Genomic DNA, 26,317 nt, shown 5'->3' with positions numbered 1-26,317 from the left:
AAGACAAATTCAAACTTTTCCAAATATGTCAAAAACAACCTTCTTATCTTCACCAAAATGACCTCACATCTGTCGATTTCTTTGGCGTTCTTTTAAAAAAAAGTGTGTTTTAATGCAGCTTTAATATGGTAAACAGACTAAGCTTCACCATTAATATGTGCCTTATGAATAGAAGTATTCTTTTCGTCGCCTTCCTTTCAATGAAAACCTGGTGGAAACTTGACCCAGGTCCTATCATTTTACGAGTACTGTAACATCAGAGTAAACACAACCAAAAAGCACAATTCTTCGGCTATTTGACAGTTTGATCAACCAATGACATTTCGGCTGTCATCATAAATTCTGCAATTTCATATTGCAAATATTAAGTTATTTTAAACATACAAAGAAAAACACATTCTCTGTCATTCTGGCTATTACTCCTCTGTATCGTGTAGCCGTGTCCTACATTGCTGACCGGCTGGCAGCTTGCTGCAGTTCCAAGAAGGGACACTCGGGAGGTTGACATGGCAGACCGCGTAAGTTAAAATTTCAGTGTAAATTTACATTTTCCCCCTCTCATGCAACGACACTGCCGTTTAACACTATACCCACAATATTTCACGTTAACACAATCAAATCAAGTATATCAAGTTACTGCTATAAATCAACTAGGCTACATTTTTATTGATGAAACTACACATTTGTTTCAGTAAATACACATAACTACACCTTTATTACTCCATAGGTCAGGAGGTGTATTGTGTCTCCAGTGAGGCTTCATCACCTCCTCCTACCTCAGTGAAAACTACCACCTCCTAGGCAGCCATCTCAGACAACCTAAAGAGTAACATCTCATCACATGTTGATGTCCTTCTTGGCTTTCTTCCACACTGTTAACCATGATGACTTGTCTGTAAACTCCATCTGCAGGAGGTGGACAGGTCTGATGACCCCAAACAGTCCCAAATAAAAACAATACAATCTCAGTTGCTGCAGCAGTTTTATATGATTAGGTTTATCCCTGCCTACTTAAACATAGAATGTTTTCTAATTGGTGTAGTGCTAACAATGCCTATATAAATATATAATGGTTATGCTATATGTTATCCTGGAAACCCTGTCATGTCTACAGAAGGCAAGAAGGAAAGGAAATTACATTGATATTCTACATACAAGTGCTCTTGGAAATGATTTACAACACTGTAGGTGTCAAGCTCATGTATTCCGTGTAGTTTACAAAGGTAGCGCAATAAGCATCTTAAATGGCTTTAAAAGAATTATAAAAATCACAGATCCCAAAATGCCTATAATATCTGACTTATCAAGCTACCCCAATGTTCAAATTAATTGAACATTGAAGTATTCCAAGGCTTCACAAGTAATACATTCCCTGTGAGTTACATAGTCTGTTCTTGGCTCTTTCAGAACTACCTCTACTTTACAACAGCATTTTATGACTAAAGAAAAAAAAACTGACAACACAAAACAATATAGACTGAAAGTATGACACTGAAGACACCAGAATAACCTCTTAGAGAAGATGGTGTGCTAAAAACTGACAGTTTTAATTTTCAACCCCTTAAGTCAGTTCTGTTTAGCATGTAATGACGGATGTATGCAAGCTTTGGTCCACTCTGTTTCTATTCCGTCAACCAGGTGAGGAGCTGAGGTGTGTAGTAGGTAATGATGATGTCAGCACCTGTAAAGAGAAGTGTTTCATCACGGTCACCAGGAAAATGTGAAACATCATTTTCTATTAAGCCTATTTCCTTTTTTTAAATAGAGGATCCAAGTTCCACAACATCTAATCAAACGTGCCGATGATGTCTTACAGCTCCTACTGTCTAAGGGACATCCAGACATCTATTGGGGGGGAGGAAAAGCCTTGTCTTACCAGCACGTCGGAAGGCAGTCATGGCCTCCATCACTGCAGCTTTTAGGTCAAAGGCCCCAGCCTGAGCTCCGTGCCACAGCATGGCGAACTCCCCAGACACATTATACACCGCCAGTGGATGAGTGGGATGCTGGACAAGGCAAAACACCAGGGAGAAATTGAGGGACCATATTGAATATGATGGCTTTGTTCATCAATGAAACCTAGGAGTCAGGAATCAATTTTGGAGACTGAAGGTGTAAAAAGTCTGAAAGAATAAAGTCATTTTCTTCTTAGGAATGGAGGGTAGCACTGACCTTGTTCTTCACCTCCCTTACCATGTCGAGGTAAGGCATGCCAGGCTTCACCATTAGCATGTCCGCGCCCTCCTTCACGTCACGATCCTGAGTAAGAAATAAAACGAAAAAAGGTGTAAAACAGTACTTTAATCCAATTTTCATTTATTTCATTTTCTTGTAAAGAACCATTATGGAGTTGTGATCTAAAAAATAATGAGTGAGCGACCTAATTTAAAAAAGATTGTAAAAACCAACAGGCTGTGAAGGCTTTCCTTACATTTTCGTGGAAATAATTCTCCAAAATACATAGTGCATAGACCGGATGTCTATAAGTGGGAATGATAAGTGACCATATAAACATACATTTTAAGATGATGCCAAAAGTAGTTGCTAATAAAACATACCTTTATAGTAAGTGGAAAATGGTTGTATAGTGTTGCTTTGGAATGATCTTTGAACATTTACTGTGCTTTTTATTTTGCCATGCTACATTACTGTACATGCATTGCCTTAATCATCCATCCATACACCATTATTTATAGGATATACAGTAGTGCTCCCTTAAACGTGGGTGATAGTACTAGATTCCAAGTCTTATGGCGGATTGCCGAAAGTGCGGATATAGCGAACACCATATACAATTTAATATATAATATATTATTGATTGCGTGCATCCATATCATAAATTGTAATTTAAAATAAAATTACTATAACTATTAACTTTAATCACAGTTATGTGAATGTGATTTCTCTCTCAAATTAAGGGGATTCTGGTTTTTTGCTAAATCCTCAAAGACAATTTTACCTTTTACCTTCCATTCGTTACGTCCTAGCCCTTCCCTTTGATAACAAACGTGACGGAAACGAGGGCGGAATGCAACGAGGATGGGGGAATGGACAGACATGCATGAGAAATGAGATGTGCTTAAAGATGCAAGTCTCGTATTTAACACAACGGTGTAGGAAGGCTACTCAGAGTGGCGTGGGATTTAAAATTGATGAACTTTGTTTTTGTGGTAATTTTCCACCCAATATTTTCTTGATATTCCGGATGATAACTGACGCCTTGGTTACTGAATCAGCGCATAAAGGGGCTCCACTGTACAGAGAGATAATGAATGCTCACACATGCTCGCAGTGCCAGTCCTCGAGCACCAGGGGGCAGCTGATAGCACCGCCGATCTCCAAAAGCTGGCTTAGACTGGGCTGCATCTCTGGGGACACAAATCCAGAACCGTACAGCTCAGACCTTTAAGTGCAATGACCAGGCTATTGCTAGGGGGTAATGCGTTGATCTTGGACAACTTAGATAAGTCTGTTTGCTGTGTGCAAACAGTGATTACCTGAAGGGGCCATAGTAACAGGAGGCAAACTTGGCACTGTAGCTCAGCACTGACACCTATGAACAACAGATATAAAACTTTGGTTTGGAGTTCAGAAAAGGAATCACTTAGGGATTCAATGATGGCAAACAGGCACAACGCATGACAATCATAGTTCAGACACTACCTTATTGCCGAGGTTGTTGGATATAAGAGATTGCTTGATGGCAGCAATTCGCCCGTCCATCATGTCAGAGGGGGCAATTATATGGCACCCTGTTTAGAGAGAGAGCGACTGAGTGAGGTTGAAAAAAGGTCAGTTGCATGGGTACCACAGGGTGGTGAAAAGGAGAACAAGTGACTCACCAGCCCTGGCATAGGCCAGTGCCACCTCAGCCAAGCGGTTGCAGCTGGCTGCGTTGTCTAAAGTGCCATCTTCACGCAGTATTCCTGTGGGAGAAACGCAAGCCCTCCAAATGTCAAATAAAACAAACCAAGCGGCCAAACACCAAGGGGCAACAGAAAGTAGCTGCTGGTGAAAGGCTGTATTCATCCAGCCTCTAACATTGCTGGTATCACTCAGTGACTTAATACATTACAGGATTACAGAGGTCTTGTTGAGGCTGCAAACAACAGCCCTTATTAAAAGGCCACTGGAATTAAGTGCTACTTACCACAGTGACCGTGTGAGGTGTAAGGGCAGAGGCAAACATCACAGGCTAACACCAGGTCTGGGAAGTTGGCCCTCAGGGTTTTCACAGCTAGAACTGCTGGGGTGTCATCAGTATCAGCTCCTGAACCCTGTTCATCCTAAGGGGAATGTGTCAGTTACTGTGAGGCAAAGCTTGGGAGAGCAGTGTGATTTAGAAGCAAGTTGTGTTACTTGTGTGTATGCAAGAGGTACTACACCTTGGCCACTTTTGCAGGCACGCCAAAAATGAGCACACACTTCAACCCTTTCTCCACAAGGGGGCGCAGCATTCCTTCTAGTTTGTTCACGCCATATCTGAGCAGAGACAGCATTGGCAGCAATGAGGACAAAATGTACTCAAATGCTTTCAAATTCTTTAGTTGCTCCATGAACGAAGCACTACTGTTTTGTATGTTTGTTTGTTTGTTATTTTTAAATGAAAGTCTCCATGAAGTAAGAATATTTTGTATCTAAAATTATGTAAATATACATCCATATAATAAAACTATTTCATGCATTACAATATGACACAATATTGTGTGCAGCTGAAAAGGATGAAGAACTAACGGCTTTTCTTCTTATCAGGGTTTGGAGGCTAACACTGGGTCCACCCTGTCTCACACTATTTATCAATGGACTACAGCCAGTGGCAGAGTATCCCTGGACTCACTGTGTTCCTATTATTGTAACACTTCTGAAAACAGTTTTGATGACAATTTGATGTGGCACTTATCCCCCATTATATGAAGACTTTGCTTGGATATGAAAGCTTTCAGAAACTCACCTGGCCAGACCAGGTAGACTGCCAATGGGCTCTACTGCATCAGGACTGTCACTATGACAAAAGAATACACAATGCTGACATGATCACAGAAGATGTAACCCACTGACAATAAAAAAAAACCTGACCCAAACAGCAGTAACTCCTTGCTTAACAAGTTAATTACATTTACATTAGTAATTTAGCAGACTACAGATCTACAGATATGGTTAAAAAAGAGAGACATTACGTGACAAAGATGGGATAGATGAGGTTATCAGGTCTCAGGTCTGAGGCACAGGTCTGCCAGTATCTGAGCGTGGGGTGGAAGTACCCGCTGTGGAGGAGAGATTCTGCTGGTTGCGCCATTGTCCTGCGAACAGAGAGTGTGGGTGGACAGCTTAGACAGGCTTGTTTGTCTTCTTTACAGAGCAGGAATTCATTGCTACCTTCCTCATACTTTGTTAGACAATAAGGTGCTCTAATGGATGAGTGGGGAGTCTTAGATGGTAAATATAGGGAGTCTGCTTTTTAAAAGTCTAAATATTTTGTTATTTACACATCCACTCATATGCTTTCCTTTTACACCAATTAAAGACATTCAAGAGAAACTGAGAAAGTTGCTTTGACAAGACTCCTCTCTATCCAAATACGAGCAAGCATGCGTAAAAATCGCAATGGAATCTTCCCATTGCCGCTTCATCCAGCGCAAACGTAAATTAACGAATGAGACAACTGATTCTTTAAAGAAAAAATGTATTTAAAATATTCCAAACATCACAAACATTTACAAAACATAATTGAAATTGGAATGTTTGCAAATAACTAATCTACGTAAATATAGACATTCTATGACTGAAATTCAAGTAACAGTAATATTAAATGTGATGCATAATCAGGAGGGAAACACAAAATGTGATGCATAATCAAGACACAACAAAATGTAGAACACTGTACAACTTCTAAACTTCTTGCAAAAGCATAAACCTTCATTTGTGATTCATTCGAATCTTCCACATAACTCTGCTAGAATATTCTCAGGCACTGATATTAACTGATGTTATGCTGCGTTTCTTTGTGCACAATCGGCTATGCATATAACACTTACATTTTTATGAAGTTACAGTTTAGCTTCGCTGTCTGTCTGGCAAGCTAGCTAGCTTATCTTGCTAACGTCAGAAAAGAGATCTGTCGCAGAATATGATCTTAGCTAACAGTGTTGGCTAATCACAGGTTACTTTCAGGTTGTTACATTGCCTTGATTGCAAAATCATAATTGAGCCTTAACTATTTCATAGTCAACCGTAGTTTGTGAACAGTGGACAGAACCTATCAGATATTGCCTATAACATAACTGCAAGAAAATCTTACCCCTAGGCACAAGTGGTCCTCTCTCCCCTACCCTTGAATTCAAGTATTTCGAATGAAGAACGTGCTTCTTCTTCGCGGCCACCGTAGAAAACGAATCGTTGTGTGGTGTTAGTCTCGCGGTAATTTAATGTGAGGGCGACTGACGGAAGGTAAATATCTGAACTAGCTAGCTACTGTCTGTAATATGTTGTTGTTTAGATATTGTACTGGTCACTGTGTTTTTGTCATAGTTTTGGTAGTTGCAGAGTATCCTGATACGTTCTTATTATTTTGTAATTTAAGTTGGAATGAGATATTACGGAGAAAATGCTTCCTTAAATTCTAAAAGAGATAGCTTGATAGCTAGCTAACTAGCTGTTTAGCCCTTTGACGTTAGCTATTGATACTGCATCGGTTTAAACGCAGTGTTTGCTGCTGACAGACTAGGTATGTGGGAGCCGACAGAACACATTATGAACGTGTGTGAATAATATCTTTTTGTTGGGTTGTCAATGTTTGTCTGAGAAGGGAAGGTTAATGCTTAACGTTTGCTAACTTAAGTAAGTCTTGCCAGTTAACCTTCGCAGTAGTGAAAGCCACCGCTGGCTCCCTGAATCATGTCAAGGGGCGTTTTCATTTTGTCATTGTATATTCAGCTTTAGAAAAACTCAAACACTTCTGAAATATCCACTAAGATTCTGAATCACAACAGAGACCTGAAAATGAGGGTAAACGTATTGTTCTTAATGAGGGTATTCTCAGCATGTTTTACTCATAATTTCTTGTCATTCAGAAACGCTGGACATTAATGTGGGCTTTCTCACAAGGATGACGGAGACATCAACATAAGGAAGGAAGATCAGCCCTTCTAATCATGATTGTGGGGTTCACCAGCTCCACGCTTATCGAGTGATTGTTCAAGACTTCAAGCTCGCAATGTCTACTCCCTCAAGGCCAGCCCAATCCGCAAACTGACTCCTCTCACCATTGAAGTCCAGTGGCAGCACTGGCTCAAAATTACCATTTAACCATCCCCTGACCACGTAAGCCATGCTGTTCTCTCTGCGGGAGCTGGTCCAGTGGCTGGGCTTTGCCACCTTCGAGCTCTTCATGCACCTTGGTGCGTTTCTGATCTTTAGCGTGCTGGTGGCACTGCACGTTGACGTTTTTACCCAGGGCCTGAGCTGGTGGCTGGTCTTCGTGCCGCTCTTTGCCGCTGACGGCCTCAGCACCTACTTCACCACCATCGTGTCCATCCGCCTGTACCAAGAGGGCGACCGACGGCTGGCCGTGCTGAGGTTGTTGTGGGTCCTCACCGTGCTCAGTTTGAAGCTGGTTTGCGAGGTCCTCCTTTGCCAGAAGCTTGCAGAGCAGGAACAGGCACGGGAGCTCTGGTTTGGCCTCATCGTCTCGCCCATCTTCATCCTGCTGCAGCTGCTCATGATCCGCGCTTGCCGTGTCAACTGACCAGTGTGAGCCCATCAGCTGTCAGGTTCTCTGCCGCCCACCTAGTCAACATACCAATCAGGGCTCAGCTGGCTTTGTGCACACTCCACGATGAGGTACCGATGAGTGAATTACCTGGGTGTAATGAACATCAGGGTCATGCAGAAAAGGTCTCGCAGGCTTTTGTCCATTTCTACCCATAGCATCTGCACTACATGGCATTGCATTGAACAGATAGAATGAACTGGCTATTGGGGGTTCATGGCCTCATGCTGAACACATACAGTCCATTCAGCCACTTAGGTTTTCATGGTCAGAGCGTAAGAGACTGCTTGTGGTGCAGAGGGCCCACTGGTGTGAATGACATGAGCCGTATTTTAAGTTGTGAAGAATGGAACAGTAGGCATGTATACTTGTTTGTTGTGTCACTCATATGGGCTGGATAATGTATTTTTAATGTGCAATTTGGTTGCTCTAAATATTTTCTGTTGTTCTCATACTTCCAAGTGAGATTCTGGAGTCTTTTCAGGACTTTTCTTCATGGTCTGTTATTTAATTGTGCTCTTCTCATGAAGTGCTTTCCTGAATGTTTGTATAAATTGTAAATAAATGGACATTTAAGCCTTTGTTTATTTAGTGATTGTGCTATTTGTATATTTTTGGCATTACGGTTGTATTCATCTGGTGTACATTCATCACTGAGTAACGATGACTGACAGATAATTTAAGTATTAAATCAATTGTCCAGTTAATTACATGCTGTGTGAGGCTGCTGTTTTTCTACGAGTCCACATGATGTCGCTGAAGGGTCGGTGAATAGTTTTAAGGACGGGACTATCAGATTTCATTAAACGTCACATGTCTTTAAAAATCCTGAATATTAAGTGATTTTATCCACATTCATTATGTTTAGAAATATTATTGTGAAAAACATAAAATTGAGGTATTTTACTGATGTTTGATGAATGGGCTAGTAAAAAATAAGACAATCTGTTCTGTGATTTTGGCAATTGTTTGTGTTCTTAGTGAAGATATTTCAAATGATTTTCCTCTTCGTACCCCCATCGCCGTTCTCCACTGAACTACGTGAGTTCTAGTTGACCAATATGACATAATGGGAAGCTGTTGAACTGTTTGGCTAGCCCTTTTATAGGTTTTGAACTTTGCACAGAACGCACCTATGGACCGCCTGTTACCAGCAGTCATATGCCACCTGTACCTTTCTTACCGATACATTGAGTCCATGTTGTGCTGCCCATGTCATGACAATGTGTAGCTAATTATAAGGGCCATGTCAACAATTGTAATAGGCAAAGACAACCACCCATTCATTTAATTGTCCATCTCTATCTTTGTACAAGTAGCCTACTCTGTCATCCTGCTCTATTTAAGAAGGATGTCTATGGTCGCAAACTATACGCTTACGGCTACAGCTATTCCCTCAAGAAACATAGACCCTTCTCATACGGACAACGGTGGTACAAAGTCTCTGTTTCTTCGACTACCTCTAGCAGACTGTAACGTGGTTCATTTGAAACTGCTCTTAAGAACAGCGTCGCCATAAATCTTTTATGAAGAACCAACTGTAAGCGCTCTTCCTGCTGTTGGCAGGAAATGCAATATGTATTTATGCAGCTGTAATCTCATTAGGAATGATCATGTCTGACGCAGTCTCACGTTAGGTTGTGCTTTGGATACGAATACACAAGAAAGGTAAACAGTCCCAAATAGGGTTATCTTATTTGACTTATTTCTCATTGACTGGATATTGTAGAAGGTCATGGAAAGACATGGGCTTAATTTCTTAGCAAAATATTCGTTCTATCATTTCACTTAAAATGTGTTGGTGAATGATTTGTTTCCACCTGACGTCCAAAAACGCTTTGTAATTGGAATAGTGATTTAATGTAATAGGAAATAGAATTTCATCTACCCATTGTGACAACTGAGAAAGTCTAACCCTATCATACGGCTACGGCTAAGCTAACTAATATTTCAAGAAATGAATCAGCGCTGCAAGAGTTAACTGATATAAAGTGGGTTGAGCTTAGGCCATTTGATTGGCATGTCTTTCTCTGTTGCTCACAATAGAAAGGGGAGTGTTTTCCTTGGGTGGGTGGTGTGATATGTAAAGAGAGGATGTGCTTTAGATCCATCTGAGCAAATGAGTTGCCTTCTTGAGGCTCAGATCTTCCGACTCAAGGGTGACGTCGTAGGCTTACAGGTGCAGAGGGCGGGGTAGTGTCCGTAGACAGGGCGACATCGCAGGGAACACAGAAGGCGATTGAAAGATGTGTGCGCGTGTGTGATAGCGGTGCTGCAGGTACAGCGTCAGGCAGCAGATTGTGCTTTTCGTTCCAGCCCTGGAACATCTAAACCCAGGTCCCGGAGATACCCCTGTTCTCCTGCAATGTCGGGCGGCGACGTTCATGTGCTCCGCCAAGAATCCGGGCAGGAGAGCCCGAGGATGCCGGCCTGGAAACGAGAGATCCTCGAACGCAGGAAAGCAAAAGGCAGCGGGTCTGGGGCAGGTGGCGAGTCCTCTTCGAGCGCAGCTACCACTCGTGTTAATGGCGAGGTAACAGGAAATAGCGGATCTAAAAATAAGGACGATGCCAGCAGCGCTAATCCTAACGGGAACTATACCATCACCCCTGCCAGTCAGGTTTTCGTTAGCAAGCGTGGCAGCGGCACCCCCAAATCCCCGGAGCTCTCACCGGTGAAAACAAAAGATCTGTGGACGGCCATAGAATCCTACGACCCGACATCTGCGGAGAGTATGGTAAGGGACAACGGAACTCAAGAGAGCCTAGTGTTACAAGAGAGTTTGGGTCCGTTACAGGAGAACCATTTTATTAAATTGGAGAAGGAGCGAAAGAGGCGACTGGATCGGGAGAACTCCTCACGTCCTGTGCAACACATATTAGAACTGTATGGCAGTGTTCCTGGAATTCGGACTATTCGTGCAGAGAACATCATCATTATCGAATCCGATCCTGATTACTTTCCGGAGGGAAGCGGCATTAAACATGCATCTAAACTACAGCAGAACGGTGTAGGTGCCTATAGCTCTCTTAACGATCTATTAGAACGGAGAGGTAGTCCGGTTACTGAGATACGTGCAAAAGAGGTAGTTATTTACGATTCCGCACTCAGTAAAAGCGAGGAGAACTTAAGCACTGCGGGTTATGCTGGTTCGGAGCTGGTCAACCTTACCGACGGTCAGGGTAGGGTGAGTCGCATGCTGCAGAAATTCGACCGTAACTACGGTAGACTGCAACATAAGTCGCGCAGCACTGAGAACCTCCTAGACTTAGATTCCACTTCCGTGAGGCCAAGACCACGACCCTCACTAAAGCCAGATCTGGTGCCAAAGCCAATAACCTCCCCGCTGCCGGACTCGCCCACTCACACCTTGGACAGCAAGCCACCAGTGCCGTCCAGTCCACAGTTTCCTCAGTCTTCCATAACGAAAGCACAGCCTTCTCTGTCTGATGTAGAAAGCCCTCCTGCCTCCCCACAGCCCGCGTCTGCTCTCCTCCGGAGCTTGGAGGGCAGCCGTGGAGGTCGCCGGATCACCATAAATCCGAAAGAAGAAGCAGAGAAGGTCGGGTCTTCCAAACCCATCCGTGAGCGAGAATGGGACACCACGGATGGGACCTCCAAGCCTCCCAAGGTGCCATGCTCTCCAGAGAGACACCATGCACGTGCCGACTTCCCCTCAGACAGCCCCCTCTCCCCCCCGCCACCAGGCTCCCCCACCTCGCCCACCTTCGAGATCCGCCCGTCGCCCAGGCCGGACCTCTCCCTGGTCCCGACCGGCGACATCCAAGCCCGCGCTCTTGCCAACCTGCGCCTGCAGTCCCGCAACTCCTTCACAGTCATCCCCAAGACGCGCCGTGGCTCCTTCACCTCCTCAGCGGGCAGCACCACGCCCTCCAGCCCGGTCTTGTCACCCCAGTCCCAGCGTCCGTCGGAGCCTGTCTCCCCTCCCTCTCTGACCTCTCCCCCAGCAGTGCCAACCACTCCAGTCATGCCGCCCCCGACGCCGCCCGTCTCCAAGAAGCTGGACGTCGAGAGGGCGCCCAGGCCAGCCAAAATTGAGCCGCCACTTGCTCAGCCTGTACCCAGAAGCCTCCATAATGTCTCCCCTGCACCCCTCTCGCCCAAGACAAAACCCACAGTGCAGCCTGTGGAGCCACCAACTGCTGAAAAGCTTCCTGTCACCAACATTGACGATGTGGAGGTGGAGGCCACAGCATCCGCACGGGCACCTGTTCCTGCTCAGCCCACCAGCCCTGTGGTGCAGAGGCACAAGGGGTCCCACACCTTCACGGTGGTGCCCAAACGCAAGCAGGAGCCACAGCCGGCCTCGCCTGATCCCCAGGATTCTGCCGCAGGGTCACCCGTGGCGAGCGCAGGGGCCTCACAGGCCCCCTACGCTCAGCTGGGCACCCTGCTGAAAAAGCGCTACCCGGCGGTGGATGAGATCGAGGTGATTGGTGGCTATCTGTCATTGGGCCGATCCTGCCTATCTAAATCTGGATCCACAGGCAAGAAGGTAAATAAGCCTCACTGTTTATAGCTTTACACAAGCAAGCTTAGTCAAAACACAAACTTTTCTCATTCTGTCCCTCTTTCTCTTCCTCTCCGTCTGTGAAATTGTGAAGAGTGCATCGTGTTCAACCACTTGACTGGTCCTTTATGCTTTTTGGTTATGCTCATCAAGCCCATTTCCATTTCTCACTGAAATGTCATTGGTTTTGTTTTGTTGAGATTCTCCATTCATGTAGGTCATACTCAGTGCAGAATACCTTAAACTCGACACTGGGTTGCTTCCTGTGAGAGGCTTTGTTAGCGGCCAGAGATTGTGCCGGGTGTCATTAGATTACAGCACTAAGGCGGCTGCGGCTGTTGTGGACCACTGTCCTGTTGAAGCATGCCGTTGAACTTGGCTTTTATTGGGTTAGGGTGTGCTTGAGGCTTATTGACTGGGCAATCTCATCAAGCAGTTACCTGATCCTGGGGATTTGGCTGAAAACCTGACTGAGTCCAGTGACACTGGGGCAGATCCTACCCAGGGCTGGCCCAGATCTGCTTCTTCCGTGCCGATCAGGGCGAATCCGCTCCAGATTCCACATCTGAAGGAGCTTAGTAGCATGCTTCAGGCACCTAAACACCTCTCAGTGTGGTTAAGTGACCCTATGATCCAAGCAATGTGTTTAGCTGTCGATGAGTAAAGCCCACTACTACCTGCTTAGGCTCAAGAGGGAGGGCCGCTAAAAATGCTTTCTCTCTAAAATGTTGTACTAATGGTCTGAGGTAAATCACGAAATTAAAGTTAATATCAGCATTTAATATAAGCAGTTAATATGGTGTCTTTTGTTGACATTTCTTCACTGTTGTTTGTCTTGTTGCTGTTTGACATTCCACAGACATTAACTCTCTTGTTATATAATTGTTGTTTTTCCTTGAACGAGAGCCAGGCGTTGTCTTGGTGTGGTCAGGTGATACAGGTGTGCGGGCAATTAAAGGAGAATCATGCTTTCTGTAGTCATTCGGAATTCTGAGCAGAGCAGGGAGTGGTTTGAAAAGCTGCCACATGATCTGAACACACAGAGACATGGGAGTTTTCAAGCTCGAAAGATTTGGAAGCCCTTTGTGGCTGGCCACAATAGGTGAACAGCCTAACATTTGTGAACAAAGCAGTCTAGGAGGAGAGGAGTGAGTTATTTTGGCTTGTCAAAGGGAAGCTAGGTTTTTTTTTTATGTTGTGTTTTGGTGAGGTGAGGTTGAGAAACATCAAGCCTCGTCTCAGCAGGCTAGTATCAGTTCCTCTCTCAGATGAGGTTAGTGTGAGAAATAAAGAACACCTCAGTGTCTCCATTCTCTGAGTCATGCCACCATGACTGGTTGTGACACTTTTATTCACATCCTTTAGAGGGTGAATATATTCCAAACATTTTGGAGCTCCATCATATAGGCTATACCAAACACGATGAGGCATAACATCAACCTAAATCAGTAAATAGACTTGGCCTTAGTCATAGTATGCCAGTTTAGTTGCTTTTGGCTATGAAACGCAGCATTGGTTGTTGGAAGTCTCCTTGGCTTGGCCTAATCCTTCTGCTCAAAGCTTTGGGCTTTACTGTCCCTCCCCGTCTCACCCGCCCCAGCCAACGCTCCTGTCACACCCAGAGGGGGAGAAGGGCGCTCCTGCCAATGATACAGACGCACAGTAGCATTATCGAGAGCCGCCCTCTCAGATGCCAGCAACGTGTGTATAAGTGAGAGTCTGTGTGTGTGTCTTTGTTTTGTGTCTCTTGCACACCTAATTTAATTAATAACACTGTCACAATTGGTTGAGAAAACGCTATACCCTATTGTGTTCCTGCATTCCACACAGTCTTGTGTTGTTGTTTTTTTTCTCCCTGTGGCAAAGGTTGGACTGGGGTTTTTGAGCATCAGTGGCAATTTGTGTGGAATCCAGGCCTTGCATCTGCCGGGTTGGAGTGGATTGGTTATAAAGGATGTGTGATGAGTGGTGTTAGTGGGCTGCCGTGGCCCCTGTTTTCAGAAGAATGCCTTGTTGGAGAATTTGTTTTTAAGTACACGGTTTGACGCAGTATAGCACGCAACTGGAGAAATATTAACCACAGCTTTCCATTGTTACTGAACACCGCCATAAAAGCTGCCCTTTTCACTCTTCCTTATGTTTTTTTTTCTCTCTCTCTCTCCTCCCCTCTCTATTTCCCTCTCTCTCAACCTCTCTGCTTCTCACTGTAGCCAACATGTTTTTCCCTCCCATATTTGTGGCCCAGTGTATATCATGCTGTCTCAGTCATGATGCCTCCATCTTCCTACATCCCTCCCTTTTTCTCTCTTCTGCACTGTCCCTCTCTTTAACTTTCTCACACATATTTGTGGGCCAGCCGTTTCTGACGGAGTTCCTGGGACTTGCCAGTGAAGTTATTTTTTTTTTCCAAGGAATTCCAGGGCCCAAACTGGAACGCCGTAGCCGCTACTCCGGGCTCTGAGCTCCTTACCCGCAGCTGTAGATTTAAAGTTCCTCTCATTCTCCAGTCACCAAGCCGCCTCTTCCCGTAGCCCCACTGCATTGTGCCGGCAAGGCTCAATCAAGATTGTCCTTTGCTCCTTGGTGTTTTCTCGTGACCTGCCGTGTGGTGCACCTCGAGCTCGACTGGGGGAGAACGGATGGGAGGGGAGACTATATAGGTCAGGCACAACCTCTGTGCAGCGTGGGCCAGTCTGATAAGAAATATGCAAGCCCTAATGTGGATTAGTGTAAAACAACCAAAGGGAATTCCGTCCACATTTTTAGGGTGAAAAATGATCTGAAGTGACTTGATATGGTTAGGAATGAATGTGGATTTATATGATTGGAAACGAATGTGGATGAATATGATTGGGAGTGAATGCTGATAAGATATGGGATGAATGTGGATGGTACCCTGTTGTCTGTGAGTGCTTGTACTTTTCAGGCAGTGGGCTTTGGTCCATAGTGGGCGCCGCTGGAAAGATGGCTAGGGCGGAGCTGTTTGCTCTAGTCTGAGGCTTTGGAAGCACTCTGATCTATCATTATGGGCAGAAAACCATACAGGCAGGCAGTCGCAAGGGTGAGAGTGTGTGCGTGCGTGCGTGCGTGCGCATATCTATTTGAGTGTGTGCAGTGCACGTGGGTGTACTCTGTGAGTCTGTATTTGAAATGTGTACAGACACATAAGCATACAAACTCTCACAGTACACCCATGAATGTGAGCGTATTGTGTGTGTGTGTGCTTTTGTGTGTTTGTGGTCATAATGTAGGCCTGTGTGTAAACTCATGTGTGCTTGTGAATGTGAATGCATGTGCTTGCACGTGTTTGTGTGGCTCATTTGTCGTCTCGGGCCAGGTTAAGTAGACAATTGCCCCCTATGAGTCACAGTCATTTGTAATTGATACCCTACTCTGTAATTAGTTTATTGTATTGTAGTTTCAGGAATTAGCTGTTGAGGCATAGATTGGGGTTTTGTAACTATAAATGGTCTTTTAAATCAAAATGGCCTAGGAAAGATTCCATTGGCTAGTTGGCTGTATCTGTTATCGGTACAATTTCTCAGAAGCAAAACACCACGGCTATGCACTGGTTCGTACCACTGGATCACAAGAAGAAGAAGTGTGTACACTCCATGACTAATAATACACCATTAGATGTCTGTCTCTGATCCGTAAATGATTTGGCCAGCACATTAAAGGCATCTCCCTACGTTTTGACCTTTCTGTCAAGACCAGTTCTACATTAGAGTCATACATTGTGTCTGTGATTAGTCTTTGCCATTGCTTTGCTATACATTCCCTACTCTGTCCCACCTAGTCTCTTGGACCCTTACTGTGTAAGTGATGCAGGGTGTGTACGTGTTGCAAGTGTGTGCGTGATGTGGACTGGGACTCCCAGAGGTTTGTGGCCACATGCCTTTAAAGTGTTTGCTGAAGCATCAGTGAAGTGGCCGGTCACACTGTGTGTGTGTGTGTGTGTGTGTGTGTGTGTGTGTGTGTGTGTGTGTGTGTGTGTGTGTGTGTGTGTGTGTGTGTGTGTGTGTGTGTGTGTGTGTGTGTGTGTGTGTGTGTGTGTGTGTGTGTGTGTGTGTGTGTGTGTGTGTGTGTGTGCTACAGTGGATATATGTGGGCTTGCGCATGTGTGCGTGGAGTGAATGTTTATCTGTGGGAGAGACAAGGGGGGGGGGGGGGGGGGGGGGTGAGTGTGTGTGTGCGTGAGTGTGTGTGTGCGTGCGTGTGCATGGCACTCCCCACCTTGTCCTGTTTGCTCTCTGGGGTGGGAGCAGCTGGGTGGTGGCAGAGGGGCAAGGGTACACAGGCCGTTCCTTCAATGACTGTGTGTGTGTGTGTGTGTGTGTGTGTGTGTGTGTGTATGATACATCACCCAGCCCTCAGCCAAGCCTATGTACAACAGCAGGGCTGTGAAGGTGCACACCCATAACCATAGCAGTTTGCAGTTGTCACAAGACAGCTGTTTTCTACGTTTAAAAAAAAAATAAAAAATTCCTGAGTAGGTTTTGCATGCGGTCTTCCTCAACATATTACTGAGCTCTCATCCAAGCCCACAGATACAGTCAGCAAATTATAGAATATCTACTCGTGAGTGAAACGAGCTTGGTGCGGCGACTGTGTATATATATTTGTAGACAAGTGGCTCCAAAGACGCTAGTCTTTCACTCTATTGTGTTTCGAAGTGCATCTCAGTTGTGGGGCTCTATAGTAGCAGCACATGCACACAATTAAGAATCCTCAGCCACAGTATCCACGGCGACCAGGTCATGAGGCAGACAGACCGTCCACTGCTATGCATCTGTCTTGTCCTAAACGAGTTTTAATTGACGGCTAGAGATACCTTAAGTTGAGGTCAAACCGGGTTCTGGGAGTATAACATTGACGTGGAACTGGCTTGTGCAGCGGTAATGAAGCACTGCATAGATTCCTTTACCCGCTGATGTCATGAAACAGACCCTCCATCAATGAATAACTTTTTTTTCCAGCCTCAGCTCAGAAAACAAAGAGGAGTTTTATGAGGGGCTTGTTATGCCAGGCTGCCATAACATTACCTGTTTAAGAAACCACAGCGCACCAGGTTGGAGGTCATTGTTAGCCTTTGATTTGGGCTCTGTGAGAGCTAACTGGTAGCCTTAGCGATAGCATTCTGTTCTCCACGGCTCCGACTTTTGGTGTGAAAGTCCACTGTGTTAAATGATTAATTTACAAGAGGATCTTCCTCACTTCACCTCACTTACTGTTGCTGTCGCCCCAGCCCCCTTCTGTCTGTCTGTCTGTCTTTTTGTCTGTTCTTCATCATGTACTTCCTGCAAACACACACACACCTTTTCCCCCTTTGTCTCCGGATCAATGTCTGTGTCTCCTTTTTCTCACTCTTTCTCTCTTTCGTCTGTGTTTTTCTCTCTGTAACTTACCCTTCTCTCGTCCCTCTCCTTCTATCTCTCTCTTCCCTCTCCCCGTCCCTTTCCTGACCCCCGGGCTCTCACCCCCAGGACACACATATGCGCGCACACACACACAGCCTCTCTCACTCACTCACTCACAGAGGTTGCTGGGCTGTAGCAATGTTTGTTGCTGGTGGTTGTCGCTGACAGAGAGCAACATAAGCACCAAATCGCTAGCTGTCCTCAGGACATCTAAAGTGCTGCCACGAGTACTATAGATCAGATAGATTTTATTTGGGGTATGTGTGTGTGTGTGAGCGAGAGAGAGAGAGAGAGAGAGAGAAAGAAAGAGAGAGAGAGAGAAAGAAAGAGAGCGTTAAAATGGCTAATGAAGAGGGTTTGGCAATGGTGGTATTAAGCTCCTGTCCGTTTCACCCATTGTGTTGTTTCTCTCTCTCTCTCTCTGTCTCTCTCTGTTTGAGATGTAGAGTGTGTATGGATGTGAAAGTGACCCTTAGCAGTGTGTGCATGATTGCCCTCTCTATACCAGTGGAGTAATTAAAATTCAGACAGCAGATCGCTACTGTCATAGTCATGTTTAATTCAAGCAGGCCTTGGCGTGCGTGTGTGTGTGTGTGTGTGTGTGTGTGTGTGTGTGTGTGTGTGTGTGTGTGTGAAACTGTCTGTGTGGATGGGCCTGTGTTTGCCTGTATGCGTGTGTATGCTTATGTGGTATGAGCTACTATTTGGTTAACACATCATGCAAATTCTACTCAAATGTGCTACTAATTTAGCCAGGCAAACAGCTTTTAGAGTTCAAAAGACACAAACTCATGATACTCTTTTGTGAGCGGTACAGCCTGCTTCTCTGTCAGTTATTCAAATAAGTTGGTTTTGGTTGTGGAGGATTTATTTATCCCTTCTTTCTCTCTCCCTCTCAGTCTGTCTCTCGCTATCTTCCCTGTTTTTTGTAGGGTGTTTAAAATCCTAGATCAGGGACTACTTTGTCTTTACTCTCTGTCTTTCCCTGTCTGCTTTTCTGTCTCTTTTGTTTTGGGTACAAACTCTGTTAACCCAAGTCTCAGCCACCCAGCACACCTTCTCACCCAACACCACCCCACCCCCCGCCGCCTTTCCTCTGTCCTCTGTCCTGACTCTCCCATTTCTCTCCCTCCTTCAGCTATATCCATGGTGTCTGTCTCCGGGCAACAGACGGCCATTGCCATTCTATCCTGTCATTTAGAATCCCTGGATAAGGAAGAGTCACTTTCTCTCTCTCTCTCTGTCTCTCTCTCTCTCTCTCGCTCTCTCTCTCTGTGTCCTTCTCTCTCTGAGTGAAATCAACATCAACATCAAACCGTTCACTCCGCTCACTCACGCCTACACACACAAACGATGTATCATGGTCATCCCCTCTCAAAGGAGGAGACCCTCCCAGTGTTTTAAATTTAAACAACATACACATTCTCTCTCTTTCTCTCCTCTCCCTCTCTCTCTCTTTCTCTCTCGCTCTCTGACACAAACACACACACACACACACAACGCGAGGGCACCTAGCTGATAGTGAGTCACACACAGATAAAGCCTATCCAGATTAAGCAGCCACATCACATGACAATAAAGCCTACCTGTTCACGTGCCACTGGTAGTAGAAGCTGTGCCTGCTATCGTCTGAAAAAGCACTTTGAGCACATCTGCAGGCAATTTGTACAGGAACTTATATTGAGGTCATTACTTGTGTGTGGATCTTATTTTTTTGGAGGAAGAATAAAGCACAGAGGTATTATTTTTCCGCCTGCCACTTGCTCCCAGCTCAGTTTTCATTGCAGTGAATTTAAAGGTCTGGTTTTACCAGGCTTGAACAGAGGCCCGTATGAAAGCAGAAAGATCTTGGAGAAATAGAGAAAGTAGATGCATTAGTTTATGGGTGAAAAGAGTGTACTATATAGAATAGTATATATAATGCAGGTACATTGGCTAGTTATTTGGAGATAATGAGTATGCCTAAGGGGAAAAGAAAGATGAAATAAACACTTTGGTTGATCACTTGCATACACATCACTTTCAAAAAAGTTGTCCAATTTGAGTGGTGTAGTCTTCTTCCTTTTACCTCTGTGGGACTGAAGGCCTCAGTGCAGCCTGTTCCTAATATTAAGCCATTAAAGTCTCTGCCCAGAGATTAGCTTTAATCAGACATCTGCTCAGTCTATCCCATACCTCCAATGAGAAGCCTTAGCAAGCTTTGCTTCTGTAACCCCCCCCCCCCCCCCCCCACACACACACACACACACACACATTTACACACGCGCACAGTCGTACGTGAACACACACACGCACATGTATGCACACAGGTAGCTCCTCAAAGATAGCTCCAGTTTGACCTCAAAGCCTTAGCACACCCATGCAAACCTCCGCCATGGCGTTAGTGCCAACCAGTGCTCATAATTCACCTAGGCACAACGTGTGTGCAATGAGGGTGTCTGTCTGTTTGTCTCTCAGCTGGTCTCTCAGCTTGTCCAAAAGTGTCAGTGTGTGCACTCCTTGTGCACCAATTTTCACGTCTGCTCATTCACCCGACTTCTCTATCTCTTTCTCTCTCTCTCTCTCTCTCTCCCTCCCTCTGTCTCTCTGCCCAGTCCAAATCAGGACGGGGCATCTAAATGGCCCAGAAAACCCTGTCTCTGGCACACTGCCCTTTTCCTTTCATGTGCACTCAGACGCACGCAGAAGCGGATCGCCCGCACTCCCGGGGTTACGCACACGGACGCCCCAAAGGCCCTCATTACAAAGTTCAAGCACAGTGGCATTTACCACAGTTCCTGAACGGCAGCGTGGTAAAAGACAAAGCAAAGCACCGGGCCGACAATGGCACGTCAATAGCGCGGTGGCTAAAGGAAGGGCTAAAATTAGCGGCCCTGGTGTTGTGAGTCATCCTACTTCATTGTGGTGTTTTAAGTGTTGTGAGCGTGAATGTGGGGGAAGGTGACGGGCAAGTCGTGGAGGCCATGGCACAAGGAGGCTACTTCTGCTACTCCTGCTGCTGGGGGGAGAGAGGGAGTTAGAAGGAGAAGAGAGGAAGAGGAGAGCCTGAGGGCTGGAACTGGCCTAATGGAGCCCCAGCTCAGACCCATGACTGAGACGAAAGAGAGAGAGAGAGAGAAAAAAAAAGAGTGGTGCCAATAAGAGATGAGGAGGGAGAGGAAGTGTGATGGAGACAGGAGGAGGAAGACACTTGCAAGAAAGGGGGAATAACACCCAGACGAAATAAGACGGGGGGGGGGGGGGGGGGGGAGAGAGATGGAGCGAGCTCAAGCATCCTTTCTGGCTCAATAATGCGTCCTTTTACAGCCAAGGGTGGGCACTGAGCCCCTGACAGCGGGTTGGAGAGGAGAGGAGGGGAAAGGGAGGCGAGGGCTGGATGGTGTGAGCGACCGAGTGAGGCCCTTTTCCCCAGCCGAGAGGAAGTAATCCCACAGGCTACTTTGATTTATTGATTCACTCCCATTGGCTGGGCTCTTGGCTTTGCTGTGGGCATAAAGCCGGCCCTGGACTCCTCAGGAGGAGAGGCCCCATTAAAATAAACCACCAAGCATCTCTTAAAGGGAGAGAATGAGTCAGGCGAGAGAGTGTGGAATCATGGCATAGGCCTTGGATGCCATTTGCGGAAAAGCAAGATAAGAAGATGGGTAACTTTAAATGGATTCACACTTGGATGGGAGGAGTGTTTGATTGTGGGGTTTATCCGTTAAGTTGTGTGGTGGAGTTGCGGAAATGTCAAAGCCAGTGGTCAGGAAAGCCTGTTTAAAACCGCCGCACAAACATGGAATTCCAAATACTTTTGAGATATTTAATATTCGGTGTTAAAACACTACCAAAATCACTCAGGAATGCACAATATGATGGTTTGTATAGAATACTTGATTTAGAGAAGTTATTGTTTCTAGGCCAAGGCTCTCGTCTTAGCTTTGCCCTTATATGGTAAACTGTTTGTTTAAATATGTTTAAGGAGTTGTTTAAGTTTGTGTTGAAGACTGAAGAGAGAAAAAGGAACCGTTAAACCCTTTTTCACCCCTTGTGTTATGTAGTGCTTAGCCTGAATCAAACTGAACCCATTTACGGATTCATGATGCTATTCCTTATGTAACCCGTGGGCGCAATAATCGTTGAGAAGAGTCATGGTGTGTAGGCCGATGCTATTCTACTATAAGCTCTCATCTCTGACCATGTAAGGTATTTTTGACACTAAAAGACAGTTGGACAAGGGAAAAAACATTGTAGTTTAGACATAGTTCATGTCCATCCTTTTTTTCTTTTTTTTTGCATCTCCTAACTTGGTTTGCGTTTATGGATTCACTAAGTGCGATTCTGAAGCCATTACAGAGGCTGAAGTGGGTGTTTTTCCACTGGAACGGAATGGTTCACTCTCGGACATGCTCAGTCTTCAGGCTTATTACACAGGATGAGATGCTGTCTACTCGTCTCTCTCCAGGAAGCTACTTCAGACACGGAACTGAAATCATGCTGGAATCAAGAACACATTTATTGGAACCACGTCAGCAACCGTCTGCCGTTTATAACCACAATTAAAATGAGCAGAAAGACTTTTGTACTTGCCCTATCAAGTCCAGTGAACAGAATGTGATAAATAACCAAGTATAATGATGCCTATCATTGATTGGGTGACCAACATGCTCTTATTGTTCTGATGAGTCTGAGACTGAAGATGTGATAGGGTGTGTGAGTTCATTTGTGTGTGTGTGTGTATGTGTGTGTGTGTGTGCGGTGTGCGTGTGTGTGTGTGTGTGCGCTTTGTGTGTGTGTGTGTGTGTTTGTGTGTGCATATACTGCAGCATGCCGTCAGGCCTCAGCAAGAAACCAGTGTGAGTGAATGGTCAGGTGATGTGGGTGACACAAAGCAGCTCCTGTGTCTGGGGTGTTTACTCTTGGACAAGGCTTCTGCGATACCCCCTCCACACGCCTGGCCTCCTGTACATTAGATGGAGGTTAGGGCCTTGTGATGGAGATTAGGATAGATTTAAGTTCCCAAGGAGACTGAAGGTGAAAGGTACAGCGCAGTCACCACAGTCATGGTCATTTGACCCCATTGTCGACCGTGGTGGACATTCCTGGTTCCCAAAGCAGAAGTCCAGCTCAGTGTTTAGTTCCACTCAGACTGGATGTAAGTAAGAATGTCTGGGGAATCAGTGTGCTATTAAGGGGCGTATATAGGGGAGTGAGAATCATACTTGGTCTTTCATTACAACTTCCTCATCATGAAGCGGGCCTCTGACTATGAGATTCTCACTGGTGTCTTGCCACTTCCTGCAAACTGCAAGGTGTATATTTGAGTGAGTGTGGCTGTGTGCAAGTACTGTATATGTGGGTGTGGGTGTGTGTAATGAAAATAATGTGTGTGGTTGTGTAGGAGCCTATCTAGAAAGCCCCTTAATAACACGTTGACTCAAAAATAGAAGCCAAAACACCTGTTATATGTTACGCTTATGCAGAGTACAAAGGATGAAAATACTTTTGGGTGTCCGCTTAGCATTTAGAACCATTTCGATAAGTGGAGCAAAATCTACATGTTCTCATTGTTGCAGGGTGTGTATATCCTTGTCTGTAAACCGCAGTGCATTACAAATGTTGCCCTAGATTTCTTGTGTACTTTTATTACTGATCATGATAAAAGGGTTGAGCAGCTACTTCAAGGAAGCTATAATAAGGAAACCCCCGGAGCTATGTGGCCTAAATAAACATTCAGATCATCACATATCTAGATGCATCTCAATTGGTGTCATTAAGATATTGCCCAATACAAAGCACATGAGAGCTGTTTACAACATAAACAACAATGGTGGCACAACACATCTGTATTATTGATTACAAATATCACGAAAGGTAATGAGTATATGACATCCCCATGACATTGTTATGACATGGTAATGTTAGTTTTATGACCAAAGGTTAAAAGTAAAGTGTTCCTCACTTTGTCCTTGTGTGGATCAGTGGTCTGCAGTACTCAATGAAGTAAAGCATGAATCCAAAAACTATTGGAGATGAACAAAACCATTGGGGATTATTTCACGAACCTTCAAGATACGGCAACATGCTGATCATGTCTGTTCTGTGCTGTTCTGAAGATAATCTTTTTGAATGTGGCGAGTGTTTGGGTGCACAGCATGTGTACATGAAGTCTCTCGAAACTAACTAATCTCCCGAAAATCCTATGTTTCTCTGAAAAAATGAGGACTTGCGTCAGGGATGTTATTTTGTCCTTGTAGTGGGCTTGTGGATTGTGTAATGCAGCCTTTTTTAGCGCTGCATCCTCCATCCAGACACCAGTCCCAACGTCCTTCCCTTGCCCAACTTAAACCTCCCTCCCCGGGGCGTGCCTGTTCCAAGTCCCTCTTGTCTGCCCGTTCTTTTGAGAGAACTCCAACTCCTCGGCAAGGACACCGCATGGAGCTTAGAGCTGTGGAGGCGGGAGTTAAAAAAACAAAACAAAGCAAAACGCAGAACGAAAGCACCCCAAACAAATTCACGTTTAAGCAGCAACACAAAAGCCAAGTGTTGTCGGTAATGATGTATGCCTGCCTCTTTTTGTCTTAGTTGTGGCGGCGTATCGCCTGTGATTTGTATGAATGAGGGCTCCTGTGTGAACAAAAAGGCAGAGTGGATTAGTGCTGTCCTCAAAGCGTTTCAGTTGTGCCAAGTCGCCTCTTAATGAAAGCTCACTGTCCTCCTGACAGATCTCCAGTGCCTTTTAATAACCTGTTCTTTAATGAACAGCTTTATGGAGGAGGAAGCAGTGCGATGAACACTAACGACAGAGTTCATCTTTGAAATGATACAAGTCAGAAAGCCCCTTTGATGAAAGCAGCCACTCATGCTCGTGCTCATTCTTTCTCATTCTGTATTCATTTGGTGGCTAGCATCCAAATGGGAGGTTGTCCTTGTGCATTTTAATGAGGAAAACAAATCACTCTATGAAATGAATCATCATTACATATTAGCTAAAAAAAACATTCCATGCTACTTTTACATCTTGGTCTGGATTGCACTGTTGGACACAGTTAGCATTTAGACTCTAAGCAGAGGGTGTTTGTTTTGTTGCACTGTGAGAGGTCTAAAGGTGGCTGCTACTAACACATTCGGGTCTCTGTTTTCTCTCTCTCTCTCACCCACAGCTGAAGATCTCCTTCCCAGAGTCCAGCCTGCAGAGCATGTTCGAGTACCCGTCCGAGAGCAGCGTGTGGGGTAGTGAAGATGAGGAAGACGAGGAGGAGGAGGAGGAGGAGGAGGAGGGGAAGCAGAGACAGCCAGAGGAGCGGGGCCTCCTTGAGCGTGTGCGGATCCCACGGCCCAGCTTCAGCAGCTCCCCCACACACACCACCAACAGCACTGGTAAAGAAAACTCTCAGAGAGAGGGGGAGGCGGGCCAGAGGGAAGAGGAAATGGAGAGAATGGACAGAGGAAGGAATGATGGACTGAGGATGAGGGGAAAAAGAAAAAGAGGGGGGGGGGGCGGTAGCAGGCTGACACACAGCAGCAGGCTGAAGGGAAATGGGTTTTGCAAGTGGGTTGATGGCTTGCTTGCAGTGCTAGTGGCAGGATGTGACAAGAGAGAGAGAGAGAAATATTGAGTCATAGTTCAGAAGAGGAGGCTTTGGAACAGATGTGGTCCAGGGTATCTGTCTTTTGTTGACTTTAAGGACACGTTTTAGGAGGAAAGACTATTTTAGGAGCAGCTGAAGCTGCAAAACTTGCTTCAGTGAAAGGTTAGCCTTGCGTCAACTCTTCACAGACTAAACTCAGTGGAGACACCTGCTGGCCATTGACAATTGGGTCACTTTTTAGTCCTGTGGTGAAAGTTAATGATGATTAATTATTAATGATAAGGATAAGGATAATGTAAACTCATGTTAACACTATGAGTAAGGTTTAGATTAACTTGAAATATAACCAGTTATTTATCCAATTTAAAGGCAATATATATTCTGTATTGCTTGCTTGTGTCCTATTGCCAAACCTCTGTGTCTTTATTCTCAGATCTGTCCAACTACACTCCGAAGCACGCTGTGGATTACAGTGCCTGGCAGGACCACAAGCTTGATGACCCTGCCCAGTCTCATTCTCAACGTGCAGACACACCCCAAGAGGAGGTCATGGTGAGACCAATGATTTGCTCTTGTGCTCTGCTCCTATGTTTTGATTGGAGTCTACAGGGTCGCATATTGTTTTGGACTAATGAGGTGGAGAATTATCAAGGCCCTGTTTTTAGACAGAAACTTTTGTTTTGAATTTCAGTTGATGGTGATGTGTTGTAATGTCTTTTAGTTAGTTGATATTTATTGTGATTTGTCAAAGGATATCTCATAGGGACTTGTGGTTGCTCTTGCCTTAATGGAGTGGAGAGAGGATAAAATAAGAGTTGTTCTGTGTGCTGTACGTTTTTCAGCTCACGCCGGCCGATAGCTCCTCCCTCTCAGATTTCAGCAGCGAACCAGCTCTCTACTTTTGAACCTCCTTCTGGAACGCTACGGGACCAACCACTGCCTGCAAGCACCAGCCCAACGACTCATGAGTATGCATATGCACATTTACGCACGCACACACACACACACACACACACAAATGCAC

At 45.2% G+C, this 26,317-nt stretch overlaps 3 protein-coding genes across 4 annotated transcripts; 2 read left to right on the top strand and 1 right to left on the bottom strand.

Annotated features, from left to right (window-relative positions):
* Nucleotides 1-889: 889 nt before the first annotated feature.
* Nucleotides 890-6,356, bottom strand: alad (aminolevulinate dehydratase). Of its 2 annotated transcripts, none has more exons than XM_080846985.1 (12): nucleotides 6,299-6,356; nucleotides 5,178-5,300; nucleotides 4,952-5,002; nucleotides 4,386-4,482; nucleotides 4,151-4,286; nucleotides 3,843-3,926; nucleotides 3,664-3,752; nucleotides 3,498-3,553; nucleotides 3,281-3,368; nucleotides 2,173-2,259; nucleotides 1,877-2,006; nucleotides 890-1,681 (listed from the first exon to the last, which is right to left on the bottom strand). In XM_080846985.1, the coding sequence occupies exons 2-12, from the start codon at nucleotides 5,294-5,296 to the stop codon at nucleotides 1,623-1,625; spliced, it is 996 nt and encodes a 331-aa protein (XP_080703111.1). In that variant the 5' UTR covers nucleotides 5,297-5,300; nucleotides 6,299-6,356; the 3' UTR covers nucleotides 890-1,622. The 2 variants fall into 2 exon arrangements, with proteins under 2 accessions (XP_080703111.1, XP_080703112.1); XM_080846986.1 differs by having other exon boundaries at nucleotides 4,151-4,277.
* Nucleotides 6,357-6,434: 78 nt separating this feature from the next.
* On the top strand, nucleotides 6,435-8,399 carry tmem203 (transmembrane protein 203). The gene is made up of 2 exons (XM_080847684.1): nucleotides 6,435-6,447; nucleotides 7,071-8,399. Exon 2 carries the CDS (start codon nucleotides 7,328-7,330, stop codon nucleotides 7,742-7,744), a length of 417 nt encoding a protein of 138 aa, XP_080703810.1. The 5' UTR covers nucleotides 6,435-6,447; nucleotides 7,071-7,327; the 3' UTR covers nucleotides 7,745-8,399.
* Nucleotides 8,400-10,048: 1,649 nt separating this feature from the next.
* On the top strand, nucleotides 10,049-26,269 carry tprn (taperin). Its single transcript, XM_080848258.1, has 4 exons — nucleotides 10,049-12,284; nucleotides 24,865-25,081; nucleotides 25,727-25,845; nucleotides 26,136-26,269. The coding sequence occupies exons 1-4, from the start codon at nucleotides 10,134-10,136 to the stop codon at nucleotides 26,196-26,198; spliced, it is 2,550 nt and encodes an 849-aa protein (XP_080704384.1). The 5' UTR covers nucleotides 10,049-10,133; the 3' UTR covers nucleotides 26,199-26,269.
* The last annotated feature ends 48 nt before the right edge of the window (nucleotides 26,270-26,317 follow it).

Source organism: Sprattus sprattus (assembly GCF_963457725.1).
Source record: "Sprattus sprattus genome assembly, chromosome: 11".
NCBI lineage: Eukaryota > Metazoa > Chordata > Actinopteri > Clupeiformes > Clupeidae > Sprattus > Sprattus sprattus.
The sequence above is the reverse complement of the archived record's forward strand: the minus strand, read 5'-3'. Positions and strand labels throughout refer to the sequence as shown.

Bases quoted from the DNA above. Each gene is read 5' to 3' on its own strand.
- alad (XM_080846985.1), bottom strand. From the start codon at position 5,296: ATGGCGCAACCAGCAGAATCTCTCCTCCACAGCGGGTACTTCCACCCC. The intron at 3,927-4,150 runs GTAAGTAGCACT...TTTCTCCCACAG, and splicing joins CACCTCACACGGTCACTGTG to GAATACTGCGTGAAGATGGC. The intron at 3,753-3,842 runs GTGAGTCACTTG...CTCTCTAAACAG, and splicing joins ACTGGCCTATGCCAGGGCTG to GGTGCCATATAATTGCCCCC.
- tmem203 (XM_080847684.1), top strand. From the start codon at position 7,328: ATGCTGTTCTCTCTGCGGGAGCTGGTCCAGTGGCTGGGCTTTGCCACC.
- tprn (XM_080848258.1), top strand. From the start codon at position 10,134: ATGTCGGGCGGCGACGTTCATGTGCTCCGCCAAGAATCCGGGCAGGAG. The intron at 12,285-24,864 runs GTAAATAAGCCT...TCTCACCCACAG, and splicing joins CTGGATCCACAGGCAAGAAG to CTGAAGATCTCCTTCCCAGA. The intron at 25,846-26,135 runs GTGAGACCAATG...TACGTTTTTCAG, and splicing joins CACCCCAAGAGGAGGTCATG to CTCACGCCGGCCGATAGCTC.